This window comes from Physeter macrocephalus, chromosome 6, assembly GCF_002837175.3.
Source record: "Physeter macrocephalus isolate SW-GA chromosome 6, ASM283717v5, whole genome shotgun sequence".
In the NCBI taxonomy this organism is placed as follows: Eukaryota; Metazoa; Chordata; class Mammalia; order Artiodactyla; family Physeteridae; genus Physeter; species Physeter macrocephalus.
In genome coordinates this window covers 2,633,892-2,657,396 of record NC_041219.1, presented here as the reverse complement: position 1 = coordinate 2,657,396, position 23,505 = coordinate 2,633,892, and the positions used below count along the sequence as shown (strand labels likewise).

The 23,505-nt window shown below is 42.2% G+C and overlaps 1 protein-coding gene across 1 annotated transcript in view; it reads right to left on the bottom strand.

Annotated features, from left to right (window-relative positions):
- Positions 1–14,435, bottom strand: part of IRAK3 (interleukin 1 receptor associated kinase 3) — a 46,900-nt gene extending 32,465 nt beyond the window's left edge. The window contains exons 1-2 of the mRNA XM_007126269.2: positions 14,122–14,435; positions 14–196 (exon numbers count right to left, since the gene is read on the bottom strand). Coding sequence (XP_007126331.1) covers positions 14–196; positions 14,122–14,269 — 331 coding nt within the window. The 5' untranslated portion in view covers positions 14,270–14,435. The remainder of the gene's footprint in view (positions 1–13; positions 197–14,121) is intronic.
- Positions 14,436–23,505: the final 9,070 nt, after the last annotated feature.

The window sequence follows — 23,505 nt, the reverse complement described above, 5'->3', positions numbered from 1 at the left end:
AATCAATGCTTACCATAAGTTGCAATTAAATGGATAGCTCGCTGATGCCCCATCTCCTGGAGAATCTGTAAAAGGTCACCAATAGTCTTGTTTTTCTGTGCCCAGGACCAAAGTAATTCTCTTGTTCCACTTTTACCCTGGTCTACATATTTTTCAATGTGACGAACATCCAGCCAGCTGCTTGAAAGTCGCTCCGCTGTGGAAATTGTAATAGGAAGAACCAAAGAATAGTTTACTTTTATTGGAATCCCTGTTTTTTTTGTGTACCTTATATGTTCTGTTGCATTTTATTTATATTTTTATTTTGAACTAATTTTAGCATGTATTTCTCATCCAACTTCCCCTAATGTTAACATCTTACGTAACCACGGTACAAAGATCAGACTTAGAGATTACTAAACTGAAGACCCTTATTCTAATTTCACCTGTTTTTCTACTGATGTCTTTTTTCTGTTCTAAGAGCCTATCCAGTTACTCACATTGCAATTACTTGTTCCTTCTCCTTAATCTCCACTAATCTGATGTTCCTCAGTTTTTCCTTATCTTTAAGGACAGTGAAATGCTGTTGTATCCTTCTCGGTGCATAATATCAAGAGGTTCATGATGTCCATGTCTTATCACTGGTGATGTTAACCTTGATCCCATGGTTAAGGTGATGTCTGCAGGTTTCTCCACTATAAACTTATTATTAATTATATTTTACTAATAACTATGTTGGGGGAGATACTCTGAGACTGTGGAAGCATCCTGCTTCTCAGATTTTGCCTAAAAATATCTGCACCTATCTACGGTTCTCGTTTATCATAATTATTACTGTGGGGTTTGCTTAATGTTTGTTTTTTTTTTTTTTGTGATACGCGGGCCTCTCACTGTTGTGGTCTCTCCCGCTGCGGAGCGCAGGCTCCAGACACGCTGGCTCAGCGGCCATGGCTCACGGGCCTAGCTGCTCCGGGGCATGTGGGATCTTCCCGGACCGGGGCGCGAACCCGTGTTCCCTGCATCGGCAGGCGGACTCTCAACCACTGCGCCACCAGGGAAGCCCAATGGTATTTTTCAATTTTCCCTTCTTCCTTCTATGTTCATTAACTACAATTCTTCTGTAAGAAAGTATTCTCTTCTTCCCCATTTATTTAGGTAATTAATTTATTTATATCAGAGTGGACTCATGGATATTTATTTTACTCTACAGGTTAAAATCCAATACTATCATTATTTATTTTGTTGCTAAAATTGCTCCAGCTTTTTCCATTCAGGCTGCTCCTGTATTCTTTTGACAAGCCCTATCATTTTGGGAACACTTTATTTTTCTGGCTTTACAAGATGCTCTAGGCTCATTTTGTATTTCCCCTGCCCCGGCCCTTGATATAATTACTTTTCCAAGGAGTCCTGATTCCTTTTATTGGATAATGGTGTTTAAAAAGCAAGAACTTAGATGCTATATGTGCTCACTGCTGCCAGGTCGGTCCTTCAAGCAGACAGAGGTGAGAAATATATGTATGTGCTCTCACCCACGCATCTGTATTTCTGTCTGTACACACATTAAAAACCATGATTTTTAACTGATACCTCTGATCCAAGTCAATACCATATGGCACATTTTAGACCTTTCTCACTTATATAACTTCATTCTCACACAGTGAGAAACTTTGCTCTCATTATCCACAATATATTTGCTTGTTTGTTCAGTTCTACTACGTACATAAAGTACTTTCAGAATGGCTAACCCACAGCCCTGTGAGGAACACATTAACTAATCAAATTACAGCATTTGTGCACATTTGTCCTCAGGCTAAGGGTATTCTGGGAAGAGCCTGTTTTCCAAGGTTACTTAGGTTAGTTCTTTTCTCTCTCATTCTCTTCAGTGTGGTTACTCATTGATAATATAGTTAGGTTCATTTGTTGAAGCTTTTACGAAATGCTGTTTAAATTTTTTGTTCTACGTAAAATAGCTAGTGGGAAGCAGCCGCATAGCACAGGGAGATCAGCTCGGTGCTTTGTGACCACCTAGAGGGGTGGGATAGGGAGGGTGGGAGGGAGGGAGATGCAAGAGGGAAGAAATTTGGGGACATATGTAAATGTATAACTGATTCACTTTGTTATAAAGCAGAAACTAACACACCACTGTAAAGCAATTATACTCCAATAAAGATGTTAAGAAATTTTTTTTTGTTCTAGACTGTCTTTGCTGAACATTTTTGAGCAATTAGAATTATTATCTGGGTAGGGTCAGGGAAATGTTCTACTGGGATAACAGGATTTTAATTACTCGAAAACAGTGTATCTGACTGATTTAGGGTCCTGTGTAAATACCTTAAAGCTGTACTGAACGTGTATGACTTTTTAAACAATTTTTATTGGAGTATAGTTGATTTAGTATATGACTTTTTATGGCACCCTGAGATAATAGGATTCTTCAGGTAAAATATTACACGGCCTTTCTGCATTAACTCCCAAATTTTGAAGTGTATTTTAAGGCAAAGGAGGAAGAAAGCAAGCAAATGACAGATGGAAAGAAGAGCTTTCTTGTCCCTGGGACAGTACTCCCGGATTAGTCCAGCCATCTTGAGTACTGAAATTAGCAATGTGTTTTAGGGCTGGTGATGGTGATGGCAGCATCCCCTCATACCTTTATCCTCCAGAGTCTTAAAAATTCAGGCAGTCAGATATAGATCTATAGATAAGATCCAACTGTCACCTGAGAGTGGTTGTGGGGACCTGCAACACATCACTGTCACTGGTTGTGGGAATCGGTCCCTCTCCCTCTACCACACAAAAATATGGAAGCTGACCTCCAAGAGGAATCAAGGTAACCTCATGGAAGGGCTCACTTCTCCAACAATGATGTTCTCCAAAGGCTGATGTCCTTTTATAAGACGAACAGGTTCTCAGCTCTGAGAAGAGCAATAAGCCCTAGGGAACTATCTTTTGTTCAGTCTGTTTCAGACTCCACAGGTTTTGAAAATTTCTTAAGGAACTACTACACCAGTTACAGTCTTTGAACTAAGACATCAGAAAGGCAAATGTCTTCTGTTTAATATGACATCCCTTGCCCCCATATTTTCAGTCCTACAAGGCTTTGCTGGACTATTCAATTTCCTTCAGTTTTATGTTCCTGCTGAGACTGTAAGTAAATCCTAAAAGCTGAAAGAGATCACAATATGATAGCATTATTGCCCCTATTTCGGAGCAAAAAAATGGACTTAGTAGACATTGTTAGTGCCCACCAATATTTCTAGTCCTCTACCCCATCAGAGAGGATGATATTTTCTTGCTCTAGGTTGGTTATGCCTATGTGTCTCTTCCAGCCAGAAACACTGAAGAGCCAGGGTGCAATTCACCAGGCTCCCATCCCTGTCACAGCAATGGTAGAAGCACATGTCAAGATGGGGGTGCCCCAAGATGCTGGACCATCACATGGAGATCAGCTGCCCTGGACTCTCAGTGCTCTTCCCATGAGCCAAAAGTAAGCTTCTGTTATGCTAACCACTGAGATTTAGGTGGTGGTTTTTTTGTTTTTCGTTTTGTTTTTTTTACTGCAGTATAACTTAGACTAACCTAATACATACAAAGTTTTTTTATCTTGGATGTTTTATTTTTTAAAAATTTATTTATTTATTTATTTATTTTTGGCCATGTTGGGTCTTCATTGCTGCGCGCGGGCTTTCTCTAGTTGCAGAGAGCGGGGGCTACTCTTCGTTGCAGTGCGCGGGATTCTTATTGCGGTCGCTTCTCTTGTTAGGGAGCACAGGCTCTAGAGCTCAGGCTTCAGCGGTTGTGACACGCGGGCTCAGTAGTTGTGGCTCGCGTGCTCTAGAGCCCAGGCTCAGTAGTCGTGGCGCACGGGCTTAGTTGCTCCGCGGCATGTGGGATCTTCCCGGACCAGGGCTTGAACCCGTGTCCCCTGCATTGGCAGGAGGATTCTTAACCACTGCGCCACCAGGGAAGTCAGAGTGTTTTTGTTATTTCAGTCGCATCTTATACCCGAAAAGAGTGAAAGGAAGTGGCTGCTCTGGTAAGCACATGTCAAACAAGGGAAGATAAAGTTGAAACATTCAATCTGAATGCCTGCTTAGCCTGTAGGGGGAAAACAGTTACTACAAAATATGTGATATCATTCATTAAGTTGGAATGTTTTTGCCCTTCTTCCATATTTTAAGTTCTGGCAAGAATATCTTCCTTTTACATCTCTTTGTAGAGATGATGTCTCATGAAGAGGCAAGGACTAACCAAATGCCAATATGTTTTAGATAGAGTAGCACTAAAAAAAAAAAAATAGAAGGGAACCTTCAAAGCAAAAATAGTTGGCAAGACACGCTAATTCTATTTTAAAGTATTTTTGGATGATGTCATCTGCATATTTGGTTGAGGCACATTTTTATGAACACTTTAACTCTTTCTAAAAGCTCTTGGAAGAAATACTGTAAATCAGTGTAATTCAAACATTTGTTGAGCATCTACTGTGTGCAACAGTGCAGTAACTGCACATAGCACATGTGAGTGGAGCACGAAGAAGGGTCCCTAACTAAAGATGGGGCATCATGGAAGGCTTCCTAGAGGGGTGGTTTCTGGAGCCTGAGCCAAGTTTAAAACTATGAGTATTTCTAAAGAGAGGCCAATTCTTAAGGAATAACTGGATAGGGTATACTACCCTGGGGAGAAAAAAAATCACTCGAGTTAACGATTTGAAAACAAGACAAAAGAATGAATTCTGAGCCCCACAGACTATGCTGACTTCTAATGAGAAAAGTCACCAGTCCAGACATCACTGTGGCCCCCTGGATATATGCAGGAACACGTGGGTTTAGTGGTGGATCTGTCACCAACCTATAGTACAACTCCAGACAAGTCACAGCCTCACTGAGCAATCTCAAACTTCTCATCAGTTAATGTCCTTTGACAAACAGTGCCTCCTAAAACAGACACTAAATTTAGTTGCCCTTCGCTGGCCTGCTGATTACATAAGCACTGACTTGAAAACAGCTCCAGTCTTTAAAACACTTCCCAGTCTCCAAATTAACGTTCCAATAAGGGAATGCTAAATATCAAATTTCAGCAAAGGGAAAATTTAGATTTCTACTTTGTCTGTTAGTAAATCAACTGGCTAACATTTATAGAGGCATCATGTACCATATAAATTAACAATTTATGTAACACACAGCAGGACTTTTTTTTTTTTCCATATTAAAACAGTTCCCTTTCTACTTTGACGCTGTGAGATAAGACATTGCACATAATTTAACAGGGGTGAAGAAAGAAGATGTCTGTGTGGGCTACCACAGCCCCGGAAGGAGCATGTGGTGGGACATCAGCTGACTCTGCAACAGCAGGGGCCTGGGGCAAGGTTTCAGTCCCACGAAGGAAGAGGGAAGAGCCTGTCAGATGGAGAGTTGTTCCAGAAATGAAGAAAAGGGCATGAGGGGGCAAAGAGGAGACCACCATGCTTAGAGCAGAGGGTTCAAGTTAAAGAAAAGGTGAACAAGCTCCATGAAGTCTCCGTGTTACCTGTATGGGAATGTGCTTAGCACACAGCAGACGTTCAATACGTATCTGCTGAATGACAGACAGAGGCCCTGAGTGTCAGTGTAACTTAAAATTTTACCCTGAAAGTAAATGGGACCAATCTAAGATTTCTGAGGAGGTGATGCAAAGATGGAAGCTTTAGTTTTTGGAAGATGCATCTGGTGGCAATAGCAGCAGGAGTCTCATATACAGTATTTGCACATAAAAAGATATAAACATTTCATGGCTCACAATTCTCATAGTAGGAAAGGAACAGTTTATAACTATTAAGGAAATCTGGAGTTAACCTTTCAAGTTCCAGGGGATGTCAGATTTCCCACATAATTCTATTCCCCATTTTTCTTTTTCTTAATTTCTGAATTTCCTTTTTAAAAGTGCAACAGGCCATGATTCCCTTGAGCACATCTCTGAGATTTAGCTGGAGGGTGAATGAACAGATGCCAAATGAGCTGAGGTTTTTACAGTTCCCTAACACTGACCCCGGGGGCAAAGGTTTCTGAGTTTGCACTAAGTCTAAGGAAAGCTAGATTAGACAAAGGCGTTTTTCCAAGAGTACATAGTTGACAGTGCTGAAACTGACCCAGTTCAGTGAAAATGGATCCTGAAAGCATGGGTTGCTTCCAGGACTGGAAATGAAATGTTTTCTCTTTCCCTAACTGGTGATTCACAGTACAATCTTAATAGCTTTTCTCCAATGATGATGCACTGGGAATAGAAACACCACTAAAAGAGTATTCTTAGCATCCATAAAACGTATAATTCATTTAGATCAAATTCTGTAAAACAACAGCTTCAATATGATTTGACAGGAAAGCAAACTCTTAATTCCTGTTATATTCTTCAGCATGCAAAGTTTTCTCTAGTCCTTCCTTACTTGTTCCTTCCAGAATGTAGAACTTTATTTATTAAGAGTCCTAAACAAAGAGTGAACTTCCCAATGACTGTTGTGTTGTAAAAGTGAAGAGCCTTCTACATGAAAAGATAAATCAGGAAAAATATGCTGTACTTAAACACAGTTTAAAATCATTTTTTGGAAGGCAAATTTTTTGTTTGAGAGGCACCTTGGCATAATATAAGCCAAAAAAGTCGACCTGAGAAGTCCAGAAATAAATTGATCTGAAAATAGTGACAGATTAATAATCATTCAATGCTCAAAGGTTCTCAGGGCTCTGTTTTGAGAGGGCAGGACTATCTAGGAGTGCTAAGACTGGGGAATTCAGCTGTAGAAATCACTCTCCACATGCAAATATGTCTCTGAAGGGGTTTTTTAGAATAACGCAACATACCCTATTTGGAATCCTTGTATTTGCATATAACCATATGCCAAAACCCCTAGGAAATTGTCTGTGTTCTTGCAAAGTTTGTTTTGAGATAACAAAATGGGAAGAGGAAAAGATGGCTTTTTTTTTTTTCCCCACAAAGCACACAAACAAATTAGGCAATTAAAAAAAAAAAAAACTTGAGGATTTAAAAGATATTTTTAATTCCTAAAAAAGTAAAACAAAACTCAAAAGCATAATTTAGCTCAACTCCTCTTACAGACCATAGCATTAACACTCACTAGGTCCTACATTTTACAAGAAATAATACTTGTCCATACTTAAGCTTATGTGTACTTTTTACCCCCTACATGAGTAGGACTCCTATTTGATAAACAGGAAGGCCTGCCCATGATTTTTCAGGGATCTTTCCATCTGTCCTGCTCTCTCAATCCCAGACCCAGGGAAGGATCAGACTTTAATGACTTCTGGGAGACAAGTGAAGAACAGTTCACCCTCAACACCAGTGTTTCAGTCTGGAACTCAGAAGCTGTACAATTGCACACTCAGGTAACGATCAGTACTATTTTCCCATACTTTCTTCCCTTGTTAAACTTTATAGCATCTCTATTGTTCTGTTGCCTATGTTAAATTGGAAAATCCTTACACGCTGGGGCCATGGCATTGTATCCAGTATACTACTTTGTCTAAGATTCTGCCCAAAAAGGTTTTGGATGTTTAACAGACATCTGTTCATTAATTCATTCAATCAACGGATATTCAATGCGTACCTTCTCTGTACCAGGTACAATGTTAGATCCTAGAGGAATAAGCAGAAAACAAGGCAAACAAAAATTCTTGCCCTCATGAAGCTTATTTCTAGATGGACAATAAACAAATAAATATATACGTATGTGTATGTATATATATAAAGTATATGAGGAATGATAAGTGATACAGAGAAAAATGAAGCAGTAAAAGAGCATAAGGGAGCACAGGGGTATCAATTTTAAAAGCATAGTTAGGGTGTGTAATAGTTAATCAAAATCATGAAGGATGTGAAGAAGTAAGCCTCAAGGTTACCCACAGGAAAAACATTCCTTGAATGTCCACGGAGGCCAATTTATCTGGAGTTGAACAAATAAGAAGAAAGAAGTAAGAAAAGCAATGTAGGGCTTTGGTGTTTACTGTGAGATGGGAAGCTACTGGACGGTTCTGAATAAGGATAATGGTATAAGATGCTTCATATGTTAAACAGGCTCACTGGCTGCTGTGTTGAAAAGAAACTTGAGGCGGGCAGATGCAGTAGCAAGGAGCCCAGTTAGGAGACTGCTGAAATTAACCAGGTGGAATCTGACGGTGGTTTGGACAAGGATGGCTGTGGTGACAGTGATAAGAAGTGGTCAGATTATTAAATAGATCCTGAAGGCAGAGTGAACAGCATTTGCTGAGACACAGGATGTGGTTTGTGAGAGAAAGCAAGAAGTCGCAGAAGACTAATAATTTTGGCCTGAACAAATGAAGGATGGGGTTGCCATTAACTAAGATGGGGAAAAACTCTGGGGGAGGGGAGCACTTCTGGACTGTTAAGTTGGAGATGTCTGTCAAGTAGGCAAATAGGTGGACTAGGTAGACGGTGCTGATGTTCAAGAGAGAGACCCAGGCAAGAAATCTGGGCGTTATTAGCACATAGATGGCAATGACAAGATAGTGGGTAGAGTAGATAAACAGAAGAGAAGAGGTCCATGGACTAATCCCAGGGGCATTCTAAGAGATGAGAGAGAGAACGAGGAACCTGTAAGAACAGAAGAATAAAGAGTGTAATGTTGTAGAAGTGAAGTAAAGCTTTCAGGAGAAAGGAGTGATCAGCTGTGTCAAATAAGATGAAGACCGAGAACTGACTGTTGGATTTAGCCTCGGTGACTCTGGACAAGAGGAATTTCAATGGAGCAGTGCAGTGGGGGGCGAAGGCCTGATTGGAGCAGGTTCAAGGGAGAATGGAGAAACTGGAGAGTAAACAGCCCTTTTGAGGAATTTTACCATAAAGCGGAACAGCAAAAGGAGTGGTAACTGAAGAGTAAAAGTTTGATCTAGCTAGAACATTGTAAGATGTGAGAAATGACACGGTGGTCAGAAGAACATGGGTTCTACTCCACTTTCAGGGAGGGGAGGCATAACTCTCTATTCCTTAAGTGTGGGCCACACCTAGTGACTTCCTTCCAAAGAGCATAATATGGAAAGGGGTGGGAGGGGGCGCGGAGGAAGACTTGCTTTTACGGTGTGGAAACCTGACAGACACTACTCCAGCCATGGTTAATGTCAACAGTGATTAGCCATGTAAACAGTGTGTTCCCCTGATAGGATGTGATGAAAATGGCACTCTACCTCTTGTGGTCTGCCTTCCCCAAATCCGCAACCTCAGTCTAGTCACGAGGAAAACATCAGACAAATCTCAATTGAGGGACATTCTACAAAACAGTAGATCAGCACTGATCAGTAGTGACCAGTACTCCTCAAAACTGTAAAGGTCATCAAAAACTAGAAAAGTCTGAGAAATTATCACAGCCAAAAGCAGCCAAAGGATACATGATAACTAAATGAAATGTGTGACATGTGATATCCTAGATGGGATCCTGGAAGACAAAAGGGACTTGAGGTAAAAATGAAGGAAATCTGGATAAAGTATGAACTGTATTTAATAACAATGTATCAATATTGTAATCAACGTACCATACTCATGTAAGATGTTAATAATGGGAAACTGAGTACACAGTATATGGGAAGGACAGAATATATGAGGACTCTTTGTACTGATACTATCTTCTAAATTTTTCTGTCAACTTAAAACTGTTCTAAGCAATAAAGTCTATTTAAAATTAAAGAAAGACAACAACATAGACTCTGGAGTCTGACAATCTGGTTAGAATCCTAGTCTGCAACATACTAGACTATGATTTGAGGTAGGTTACCTAAATTCTCTGAGAGTCAGTTTTCCTATCTATAAAATGGAAATAGGAAGAGTACCTGTCTCAGAGTTTTTGTGATAAATAATGAGATAATCCATGTAAAGTGCTTAGCACAGAGTGTCTGGCAAATAGTATGCACTCAAAAGATGGTGGCAATTATTAGTATTATTATTGTTTTAAATCTTTACTAAATATTCAAATGCATATTTAATGTGATTTTACATTTAATTTGTTTTAAAGTGATTAATAATAATTTCTATGATAATTTTCTTTCCTTTTTTGAGAGGAAGAAAATTGAATACAACCTATTACATAGTATCTGTAAGCAGGGTTCCTCTCTCATTGTAAGTGTTGAGAGGTTTTACAGTGTGAGCTGCTCCAAACAATTTAAACACTAGTTCAAGGTAATGTAATGAAATCACTTGTCACCAGAGGCTCTGCATATACCTTATGTCTTTGAGGTAGTATAAGATGAATGGCATTTTCTACAGTGGTCCTACTTTCAATATAAAGCCAAAAAATCATCAACATCAACCAGAGAATATATTATCTTGTGATTACACCTTTTTCAATGACAATAAAATATGTGATTTAATGATTAATATGTAGAATGTGTTTAAAGATAGAATTAGGTAGAGTAGTGAAAGACTACAGTAAAGTAACTGTTACAATAAGATGTTATTAAAGAAGAGAATTTGGCCTAAGCAAATGGCTCCCAAACCAGGCTGTGCATCAGATTCAACCGTGGGGCTTGGCAAAAAACAGAAAGATGCTGGACCCTTGACCCAGACCTACTGAATCAACAGCTCCAGGGGTAGGGCCTGGGCATTTGTAGCTTTTAAAGACTGCACAGGTGATTCCTGTTTGTTAACATCCTGTCTACCTTATCCTGTATACACCGATTATACCATATAGGCCACCATATGATCTGCCTTTGTCTGAACTGCCTTTGTAAACATAGCTTGATATTCACCATCATCAAGAATCATGATAAGCTCGAGAACCAACACTTAGTTTGGTTAATCTCTTCTACCGCTTTTCTCTTCTCTTGCCCATTACTATTACAGTTGCTTTCTATATCGAATTTTGGACCCTCTGTAACCACAGGCTTTCAGCTGTCCTGAGCATAAAAGAAACTGTCTTCTTGATTCAGTCCTCAATATTCCCCCTTCCGCCCTCTAAGGTCAAGTTTTCCCTCCCTGCACCTCATTCCCCCCTTTTTCCTTTCACTGTGCCAATGGAGAAACTCAGCCTATTTAACACAGGCAGTTGCCCTCAACCACCTGGAACGGAGCAAGCCTTCCCTTTCTGCTGAGCCAACAATTCATGAAGCAGCTGGTCCGTTCCAGGTCTCCTTCTAGAGCTCTGGTCCAGACTGCAGGGGCACAACCCCCTACACAATGAATTATAGCTGGAGTATGAAGGAGTAAACAGTTTAGATTCTTCCCCTATAAGAGAACAAATATACAAAGGAACAATGGCCAGACAGATATACAAACAGAACTCTAACCCACAACATGAATCAACCAGCCCAGGAAGCCAATGTTCTATCTAGAGTAACCAGTCTGGGAAGTCAAACTACTATCTGTAGCAACTAGTCCAGAAAGCCAAACAATAACCCTTATGGCAATTGGCCCAAAATGGCCAAGGCTTCATTAATAGCTGATAGCTTTCCTAATTTTTGCCCCAATTCCAATTTAGGGCCAACTGGAGAAAGCCAAATATGTACCCTTAATTAAATAGAATTCCCCACTCCTAGTTGTCCTGCATACAGCTTCCCCATGCCAACAGCCTCCAATCAGGGCATACATGAAGCCTTCTTTTTCAGCTATAAAGCTTTTCTCATCCTCTGCTTGCCTTTGCATCTCAGTCAAATGCAAGCCATGGGAGCTGACTTCCTTGCTTTGAATAAATAGCCTTTGCTTGTTCTCATTTTGGTGGTCTTCATTTATTTCCACTACTAGAAAAATGGGGCTGCATGTTTGAAATGGTTCACTGAATGGTTCTTTCATGGCAGAAGTGGCTGTACTTTAGGGAGACTGTGAGATGCAGCTGAAAGAACACAGCAGTACTTGTGACCCTGAGGAAGTCATAGAGGGAAATGTAGACAGACTCCAGAGTCTATGTGTTTTTTGTTTTAATTTTAAATAGACTTTGTTTAGAACAGTTTTTATTTTGTTTTTTTGTTTGTTTGTTTGTTTGTTTTTGCGGTACGCGGGGCTCTCACTGTTGTGGCCTCTCCCGTTGCGAAGCACAGGCTCCGGACGCGCAGGCTCAGCGACCATGGCTCACGGGCCCAGCCGCTCCGCAGCATGTGGGATCTTCCCGGACCAGGGCACGAACCCGTGTCCCCTGCATTGGCAGGCGGACTCTCAACCACTGTGCCACCAGGGAAGCCCCAACAGTTTTTTTTTTAAGATTTAATTTTTAATTTTTTTGGCTGCATTGGGTCTTCATTGCTGCACGCAGGCTTTCTCTAGTTGCAGCGAGAGGGGGCTACTCTTCGTTGTGGTACACGGGCTTCTCATTTCGGTGGCTTCTCTTGTTGTGGAGCACGGGCTCTAGGTGCGCGGGCTTCAGTAGTTGTGGCACGTGGGCTTCAGTAGTTGTGGCACGTGGGCTCAGTAGTTGTGGCTCTCGGGTTCTAGAACGCAGGCTCAGTAGTTGTGGCACACGGGCTTAGTTGCTCCGTGGCGTGTGGGATCTTCCCAGACCAGGGCTTGAACCCGTGTTCCCTGCATTGGCAGGTGGATTCTTATCCACTGCACCACCAGGGAAGTCCCAGAACAGATTTAAATATACAGTAAAATTTAGAATATAGTCCAAAGAGTCCTCATGTGCTTCATCCTTCCTGTATAATGTGCTTCAAGTCCTCCCTTTGCACTTCCCAGCTGTTGACTTGGGCCAGTTACTAAACCAATGTGCACCACAGTTTCCTTATCTGTGCAAACACTGATGATAATTGCGCCTGCCTGACAGGGGCATTGGAAGGGTTTATGAAACAACGCAGGTAATGAATGAATATCTGAATTTCAATGCTGAGTAAGAGAAGGGAGGGAGGGAGGGAGGGAGGGAGAGAGGGGGGTGGGAGAGAAAAGATTCAGCAACACTGAGCTGAACTTCCTGAAAAGGAGCAGTGACCTGGGGCTGAGTACTCACTGTTTCAGATGAGACATATGTTCGTATATTTTCATAGTCTATACCAACCCACTTCACACATTTATGATATCTACTCAGTCCATTCACTAACCATGGACTGGACTAAAAACATTTTTCACTTACAAATTCAGTACCTCTAGGAAACCAACGGGTGCAAAAACTGCCATGCCATCATCCATTTCATAAAGATCTGGTGTGGAAGGGATATCTCTCAAATGCATACTACAAATGTCCGTGCATTCCAGAAATCAGTTTTCTGATTTTTACTAAAGTGCTACAATATAAAATTACAGAGCCTATAATGAACAATCTTTATACAACTAGAAACCCAATGCCACATTCCATAAAGTGTGACCATACAGTTCATCAACAACAAATTAAACTTCTTTCCTCCTTGGTCTTCTGCTCTTTTTGGTAAGAATAACAGCTCTTTCAGAGAATTAAGGCGAAGCTGCTTTGACATATTTGTGTTTATTTTCAACTAATTTCAATTAATTGCAACATCATGGGGTATCAAATCTAACCATGAATGCACATACTTACAGATTTTTGCCTGAATTATTTCTGATCAAACTCAACACTTCCAACAGGCCGTTGCTCAACTTTCCAAAGCCTGCAGAAAATGAAGTCTTGGAGCCAGCTTGCTAGACTAAATTAAAAAGCCACTCTCTAGCCTAAAACTTCATTCCACCAGATTGGGTAAATAAGAAACATATATTTAATTAAGCAAACTGCGAGCCACGTTAATTACAAATAATGTTTTAGTTTAGCATTTCACCTGAAGTGTAATTAAGGGGAGTGCATTGAAAACACCACAGGATAAATATTTTAAAGGTATAAACATGCCTTCATACGAAAATTATATTCTGGGGGTCATTTTGAAAGGACAGGAAGACATCCCACAGGCGTTTCTTATTGAAAATATTCCGAACCAAGCAAGGAAGGAATCGTGGAGAAACATTAGATGGCTTCACGGGGGGAGCTGGTTTCCCCAAGGCTCCGCTCACTTAAATCTTACCCGAAGTTTCAGTGACGAAGGGGGAGCTCGGGGGTGGGTCTGGGGAGTCGCTCCCAGTGCAAGCGAGGAAAGCGCGGGTTTGCAGCAAGGACCCCCGGAGGCCGCGCAGTCCTGGACCGCGCGGGCCGCACGTCGGACGGAGCGTGGGCGCCGCTGCCCCGCCGCCCCTCACGGCCCCCGCCGCCTGGGCCGCACTCACCGAGGCCGCGCCAGCCGAGCGCGCCGTCGCAGCTGTCCAGGACTGCGCAGAACTCGCCCAGCAGCGTGGGCGGCATGTCGAACAGAAGCGTGTGCTCCGAGAGCGCTCCGCGGACCCCGCGGCTCCCCGCCGCCACCGTCCAGGCCATGGCTGGGCTGCCGGAGAGGAGGGGCCGGGCCGGGGAGGAACGCGGAGCCCAGGCCTCTCCGCGGAAGCGCGATGCCGTTGCACAAGCGCGGAAATCCTGCTTCCACGACGGCTGCTAAGACGGCCGCACGCGCGGGGTCCGGGCAGCGTCTGGGCGGGCCCCACGTGACGCACAGCGACGCTCCCCGGAGAGGCCCCTGGGCTCGCCCGGCCCGGCCCGGCGCTGGCTCGCCCGGCCCCGGGCTTCCCCCTGCAGGTTGGCTTTAAGTTTTCAACAGTCCTTTCGTTCCTCCGGCTTTGGGACATGGGTGAAGAGACCAAGCAAAGAGTGAGAGGTGGAGAAAGACCAGAAGCTCAGAACTGATGGAGAGTCCGCCACCCCCTCGACCTGGCCTGGACGGATATGAGATGACCTGTCATGACTTCTTTTTAAAGTTATTTCGTTTTGTCCTGTTTCTTGAGGAGCACTTGGAAAACCCAGAAAAACTGAAATTAGAAAATAATCACTCATAGCCCGCACCCCGCCCCCCAGCTGAAGACAGCCACTCTAAACGTTTGGCACATTTTCCTCCCAACTTTTACCGAAGTTAAACAGGTAAATGTGTATGTCTGAAATAATAATTGGAAAAAGATGAACCTAGATACCAAGAACAGAAAAACATAAGAGAGAACGAAGTGAAATAAAAGTGTGGTCGTTTTCTTCTCGGGGCTGTCCTTTGTCCAAACTGCTATTTGGTTTTACTACCTACTCTTGTCCATGGGCTTTCCTGATGAAGCATTTTTCGACCACTTTTTCCTTCCTCAAAGTGCTTCACAGAATCTTCCTCTTGCTTTCAACAGGGAGTTTAAGTAAAATTGGCTATTGTTTTGAAATCTTCTGCCGTTTATGCTGTAATATCCCACCACAGGCATGATACGAATGCCACTGCCAAAAAAGAGGGGATGCTTCGAAAGTGGTGAGAAAAATCCTAGCCTGAAGGAGTGAAGAGTGGACGATGGCTATGCGCTGAAAATATCAACACCTGTTTGCAACCTTTCAGATTTGTACTTTTTGGGAATGACGCCCTCTAGAGATCAACAGTGATGATGCACCATCATTTGGTAGCTACCTGAATTTCCAGGTCGCTCTCAGCTAAAGTATTCCACAAAATGTACTTGAAAATTGGTAAAACCAACATCGTTTGGGCAAGAGTTTCTGTATCCCTGTTTTCAATGTTCAAATGGCTTTGTTCAAATGGCTAAAATTTTACAGCCAATCTGAACACGCTTTAGAAGCCCTATACCCCTCAAAGGGACTACCTGAATAATGAGTAACAGAGGCTAATCTAGTAGCTCTTGAATTGCTGGAACAGGGGAGCCAGACTCAAATACGCCAGGGAGCCAGGAAATCACTGTGGCTGAGTGAAGCAGTCAGCACGGATTGCTTTGCCAGATCTTCTGATTTACAGAGAAGGAAGAATTTTATGTGAAAGCCAGACTATGCAAAATCTATGTATAGATTATGCGAATTTAATTGCATTTTCAATGTTGGCAGTATCAGACCATGCCTCCTCCCTGTTCCCTAAAACTGTCTTTGACTTTTGAACTTTATATCATCAGGTTGTATCACTCACTACTCTTCACTGTTGCCGTCATCCACTGCTCTCCCCCACCTCAATTTCTCCTCTTCATTTTTAGACTATATAGCCCCTGCTTACTGTAATTCTTTCCAGTGCTAATTTCTTCTTAATCCTTGGTGATTTAGAATATATGTAGAATAGATGATGATCTTTCTCATACCCTGGACTCTCAGTTCCTCGATATGTCTTCTCCAGTGATTTTCTCCTCCCCACTATTTCAGCCACTTACTCATCCCCTAGAACTTCTCATTATCAATAACTGCACCCTGTCCGTAAATTCTATTTCATTAATCTGCTCGAGATTCATTAATAGTACATCTCATCCTCTAGTGCTCTGACCCCAACAATCCTTACCCCCGTCTGGATACCAAGTCCAAAATCTTGCCACTTCCTCTCTGGCCCCAACCACTTGACGGTCTCACTTTTCTCTTTATCCATAAAGTCCACACTCAATTATTATAATCCCTCCCTTGCACATGCTGTCCATTCTCTTGCTCCCCTCTCACTTTGTTGAACTCCCTTGGCAAATCTACCATACTGATGAAATCCAGTTTTCCAATTTTGAGCTCTATCCATACACCTGAATGTAGCTGGAAGGGGGAGGGGGAATAAAAACCCTGTTAATTGGATTCAGTTTAAAATCAAAGTCATGGCTCTCAAGTGTGTCCTTTATGCTGCCAGGCAGTCACACTTGTGCCTTCAGTCCATTTACTCTGCTGATCTCCTTGACAACTAGTATATGGCGTCTCTTTTCTCCTCAATCCCATCACCTTCTCCCTCATCCTCATGTTCAGCTGATGATCTTGAGAGCACCAGGAGAAAACTTCCACAGAATCTCATTACCACATCGACGGTACCTACCTGCATTTGTACTAATATACACTCCCCCTCCCACCATCTTTTCCATGGATCAATTATCTAGGCTCCTAAATCGAATCTCTTCACTTGGGCACTAGATCCTATCTCCTGTCCCCTCCTCAAAGACATTAAGGGCAGCTGTTCACACGCTCTGCAAAATCAACAATTTCTCACTGTTCACTGGATGAGTTCTATCAGCATACAAATATGAAATTATTTCTTCCATCTTAAAACAAACTGAAAAACTTTTGATGCCATTGTCCCCTTTGATGCCACAAGCATCCCATTTCCTTACTCCTTTTTGTAGTAAAGAGTTGACTATTTCATCTCTAATTTTTCTCCTTTTATTTTCTCTTAAATCCACTGTAACTAGGGCCATCTGTCCCACCTTACTCCATTAAAACTGCTCTCTTCAGGGTCACCTATGTCCATATCACTGCTGAAGATAATAGTCAAGTTTCAGTCCCCATCTTACTTGACCGACTAGTAGTTTTTGACGCGGTTGATCACCCCCTCCTTCTTGTACACTTTCTTCATTTATCTTCCACATTCTCTTACATTTTCCCTGACTTCATTGGTCACCCTTCAGCTTCCCTTGCTGTTCCTCCACTTCTCCCTTAACTCAATGTCAGAGTGCCACAGGGCTCAGTCCATAATTCTCTCTATTGACACCCACTCCCTTGGTGATCTCAGGTGGTTTCGAGGCTTTAAATACCAACTATCTACCCAGCACTGCCCAGTGTACGTTTAGTCCAGAGCTCTCTCTTGAACTTCAGACTCATGTCCAAAACTGAACGCTTGATCATGCCTCCTGAACCTGCCCTTCAACATTCTTCCTCATCTAGGTTACTGCATCCTTCCAGTAGCTTGAACCCAAAACTATAGCGTCATCCTTGGCTCCTCCTTTTCTTCACAGCCCATGTTCAATCCAGCAGCAAATCCTGCTGACTCTATTCAGAATATATTTAGAATCTGACACTTTTCTCCACCTCCACAGCCGCCATCCTGGTTTGAGTCATCACTATGTCTTGTCCAGATCACTGTAATTGTCTCTTAACTAAAAGTAGCTTTCACTATTGCTTCCTACAGGCTTTTCTCAACACTGCAACCAGATTGATCTTTTTAAATCAAATCTGATTATGCCTCTCCTCTGTTCAGAAACCAAGAATGGCTTCTAAATTCAGTCAGAAGAAAAATCAGATTCTTCATACGTGCTGCATTCTCTCTCCCACTCCCCCTCCACTCTGTTACCCTCTGATCACAATTCCTTGTTCATTCTGCATAGCCACACTGACTCCTTGCTGGTCCTTGAACACAGCAGGCAGAATCCCTCATTAGAGCCTTTGTACTTGCTATTCTCTTGCCTGGTATGCTCTTCCCATGTGGCTAAGGTCTACCTTGACCTCCATATTTAAAATTGCTATGGTCCATGTACTCAGATTCAGGCTGGCACGTGACTGGAATTGGCAATAATTTATGGCCGCAGGAACCAAATCTCATTCAGATTTCTCTGTTTCTTGATCTGAATAAGAACAGGCGGCAGCTCTGGCCATCTCTGGAACCACTTTGCAACCACAGAGGTCAATATTAGAATGAAGTGAGTCTTAGGGATGGTCTAGTGAGAGAAAGAACCAGATGCTTGATAAGGTCATTAACTTGCTCATTTGTTTTATGCCTGAAGAATGTCCTACTTGTGGACTTATAATTATATGACATAAATTCCCTTATTAAATCAGTTTTTAAACCAAGGATCTTGTCATTTGCAGCTATATGCATCCTGATTCACTGAACAGACATTTGGTATTACTCCCTGATTTTGCTGAGGGCCTGAAACCTATGGGAGGGAAACTAACTCCTATCCAAAACTGGAGTTCAAATGTACATTTACAGCTATATCTGTGGAATGTGAGATAGGCATGGAAACTGGATTGCAGAGAGAGACAGCTGGGTCCCTGAGAGAAAACGAATGTTAGTAGAGAATGATTCTGACAGTGTGGGTGGAAGCGATGTGAAGTTCATGAGACGTGCCTGAGACTGCTCTAGACGTGCGTGAGACTGCACCAGAATCCATGAAGACTCAGACCCCCTGCCAGCATACATGCTTTCTAGTGAAGAGAGGGCTGTGGTGAAAACGCAAAACTGCTTCACACTATGACCTAGCCCTTTGCCACGGAATGCTCGCTAGTGCCACCCCTCCCCTTCAAGTTTTGGACACTAGAAGAAGAGTTTCCACCCCAGCTGGAGGTAAGAGAGTAATGAACTGCAAAGATTACAAACGGAGATGCTGAGGAAACCCTGAAGGACAAAGTGACAATGGCACAGATACATGGTATTATCAGTGGTGAAGCTCCAGCTTAAGCATGGGCATCAAAGTCTCAGAAATCGAAAAACAAGTGCGAGAAAGCAGGTGAGGCAGATAACAGCTCTTAATATGTACGAGACAGCTATCTTGGTGGCAGCTATTTACCCAGTATCCCTAAGGATGAATGTTCAAAGGACACACAGGCTTGTGGGTCATAGGGAATTTTCTAGTTTCAGAAATAATTTTTGAAACAAAGATCACTAACCTATCCCGTCTTTGAGTTTCATCTCATCCTTGAGCCTTATTCTAGAGGGTCATAGGTGCCCTGGGGTTCAGGAATAGGGTAAAGATCAATAATGGGGTGAGAACATTTGTAGTGTGCATTACTTGGTAATTTTCAAAAGTGAAAGTTTAATGGTTTCTTGGGCTTTCATCAGAATGACCTCATGAGGGCTTCCCTTCCCTAGGGCTTCCCTTCCCTAGGGCTTCCCTGGTGGCGCAGTGGTTGAGAGTCCGCCTGCCGATGCAGGGGACACGGGTTCGTGCCCCGGTCCGGGAAGATCCCACCAGTCGCGGAGCGGCTGGGCCCGTGGGCCATGGCCGCTGAGCCTGCACGTCCGGAGCCTGCGCTCCGCAGCGGGAGAGGCCACAACAGTGAGAGGCCCCCGTACCGCAAAAAAAAAAAAAAAAAAAAAAAAAAAAGAAAAAATGACCTCACGAAAATAACAGGCAATAATTATTCCCCCAGTTCCTTCTCTCTCTCTCTCTCTCTCTCTCTCTGTATTTTTAAAGAACATTAGGGTTGCATTGTCTTGTAACTCAACCTTTTCCCATTTAAGGTATCAAAACATTTTTCTAAAAATCTATTATTTCACAGCATAATAAATACTAAAATTTTAACAATTATCCTTTTAGGGTTGATAGAAAGGATTTGGGGGATTTTATTTTCTTACTTTGTGTTTTCCAAACTTACTAAAGTTAACATATTATCTCTATGATTAGAAAACCTTCAACTCTAGAAAATAATTTCTTCCAGCACTTTTATGGTTCATCCCATTTCACTATTTCCTTTTCAAATTATTTTCACAGTATTTTTCATCCCAGAATGTATTTCTAGAATAACTTTTGCCTAACTTGCATGCACACAAACAGAGAGAGGGAGAGGGAGAGAGAGAGAGGGAGGGAGGCAACACTCTGGTGTCTCTTCTTAGGAAGACACTAATCCTATCTGATCAGGGCCCCACCCTGCATGGCTGTTAGCATAACTGGGCCATCTTGGGCCTGTTCAGTTCCTCCTGTCCTTCCACTGACCCTACCTAGGGCTGTAATGTGTAGTGAATCTCTTTTCTATCATCAAGGGCTTTGTAGTTATTAGATATTGTTTAGTGATCATTAGGTCCAGGTGGCCTCTATGCTCTGTTAGTCCCCAAACGATGAAAAATGTTGCTGATGTATTCCCTGTGCCCTCGAGACTAGTTACCCCTTCATAAATCTTGTTTTAGGAGTACACATCCTGTTTCCAAGCACCTACCCCCATAACCCTATAAAATTGTCCCAATGGCCCCTCAGCTGTGTGGAGTGCAGCTTTGAATGCTTCCAGATTGTTGTCCAACTAATCACCCCCTGTGAGTAAGTTACCCTATAATAAACTGATCCATTGAGTGTATGGAGCTGCCTGCCTCATTTTTCAGTCTCAAAATGCATTCTCAGTTCAGTGGATACGTTTTGTCCCTTCCGTTCTCCAGCACACCCTATGACCTCATTAACCTTAATTGCCTCCTTAGAAGCCCCTTCTCCGAATTCACCCATACTGGGGGTTAGGGCTTCAATATGTGAATTGGGGTGGGGGGAATGACACAGATTTCAGTTCATAGGAAACCCTCTGCACGTAAATTCAAGAAACAATGCCACATCATCAGGTTTCAGAGTACACATTCTAACAACACTTGGTAATTAGTTATCTACATCATGTAGCCTTTCATAGTGGTCATAGTTCCTCTTGTTCTTGTACTGAATTTATTTCATTGTTCTGAACTTTTTTTTTTTTTTTTTTTTGTGGTATGCGGGCCTCCCTCTGTTGTGGCCTCTCCCGTTGCGGAGCACAGGCTCCGGACGCGCAGGCTCATTGGCCATGGCTCACGGGCCCAGCCGCTCCGCGGCATGTGGGATCCTCCCAGACCGGGGCGCGAACCCGGTTCCCCTGCATCGGCAGGCGGTCGCGCAACCACTGCGCCACCAGGGAAGCCCTGTTCTGAACTTTTGAAAGAAAAATAAAAGCTTGGATTTTAATCTGGTGTCTTGATAATGAAAGCAATAACAAGTCTGTATATGAAAATATCCAACATATTTGGGTCTAAAGATACTAGTAATTTTTCAGATCAAATGGCCTCAGGGCTTATTCTGAGCATTAGTCTCTCATCACATCATCTTTCTTGAATTTTTGCCTTTTTTTCCTCTATGATGATGCTTGGTATTTTCTTCCTATATTCGTGATTGTTTCTTCTGTTTTCCTAACTGACTCTTCCTCTGGCCTGTACTATGCACCCACAGACTGAATTCTTGGATCTTTTTATTCCAGATGTTGGAGATTTCATATAATCTCATTTTCATCTATTATCTCTACATGGACTACACTCATATATATATATATTTTTGCATGTGTCTTTTTTTTGAATTTTATTTATTTTTTATACAGCACGTTCTTATTAGTTATCCATTTTATACATATTAGTGTATATATGTCAATTCCAATCTCCCAATTCATCACACCACCACCCCCGCCGCTTTCCCCCCTTGGTGTCCATATGTTTGTTCTCTACATCTGTGTCTCAATTTCTGCCCTGCAAACCGCACACTAATATTTGTGTCTTCAGCCCTAGCCCGCCCTGCAGACTCCCTTCTCACTCCTGTCTCCAGTATTTATTTGTTTCATTTCAGTTTTTTTGCTTTCATCTCAAATCAACATGCCCCAAACTGATCATTTTTTGAAAAATCAACTCCTTGTTTCTGGTGACATGGCCAAGGGAACTCTTAGTAATTTTGATTAATTGATTGATATATTCAAAAGAATTTTCTGAGCAACTGCTGTGTCAGACATTGTGCTAGGTGCTATATTCGATAAGTCACAAAATTTTTTCTTCTGTAATGTCTCTCATAAGTGTCTGTGTCTTTTCAATTTGTCTTTACTAGTTATTTCATGTTTGTGTTTTTTGAGTATCTCTTGCCTGGTGAACCCATACTTATCCACTGAGACCAGTTGAGAAGTCACCACCTCAGTGTTGTAAATTGACTTGTGTAATACCAAAATATGTACTTAAATCCTAACCCTTGTTACCTCTAAATGTGACCATAATTGGAAATAAAGTCTTTGCAGATGCAATCAAATTAAGATGGAGTCATACTGGATAAGGGTGGGCCTTAATCCAGTGACTGGTGTCCTTATAAGAAGAGGGAGATTTAGACATAGAGACACAGAAGGTAGAAGGCCTAGTGCCACTGGAGAGACATGGAACAGATTTTAAGAGCTTCTAGACGGAACTAACCCTGCTGACACCTGGATTTCTGACTTGTGGCCTCCAGAGCTGTGAGAAAAGAAACATCTATTGTTTTAAACCCCAGTTTGTGGTAATTTGTTACAGCAGCCCTAGCAAACTAAAACACTCTGTGAGGCCATTTTTAACCTCCCCAAAGTTAATCATTCCTTTTTTGGTTCTATAACACTCAGTACTTATTTCCATCATCACTTTTTGTTGTTGTTGTTATTTCCCCTTGGGCTTGTTGAGGGTTGGAGTGTAGTGGGACAGCCCTAGTCATCTTTGGGTACCTTGCATACTGCTTGGCACAGGGTAATTACTCAACAAATGTCTAACAAATGAAAAAAGTGATGATTTTGCCTCTAGCCAATAATAATTACAGCTATCATTTATTGAGCACTTCCCCTGTACTGGGCGCTGTGTCAGTACTTTACATACTGTGTTCCAACTACAATATGCTGATACCAACTGAGTGTATTACAGGTGAATCTAATTCTAATACTCACTACTGGAGTTAGCATGGACCCCACAAGTTAAGGTCAAAGGCCTTCATTTCTGACACTAACTACTCAGAGTTAATACAGGTCCTTCAAGTTAAGGGCTCAGTCCCACATGACTAACCCCACTTCAGATACCAGCTGCAAGTCTCAGGTATCCCAAATCTACCTGTATTTCTGACTATTTGACTACACATTTGAGAGTTCCCAGAATCCAGCCCCCACCAATTTGATAATTCACTAGAACAACTCACAGAACTCAGGAAAACACTATACTTACGATGACCATTCTATTATGAAGGACACAAATGAATAGCAAGATGAAGAGGTAAACAGCACAACAAGGTCTAGAAGGGCCCTGAGCTTCCTTGTCCCCTCCAGGCATACCATCCTCCCTGGACATGTATGCTTTCATCAACCAACAAGCT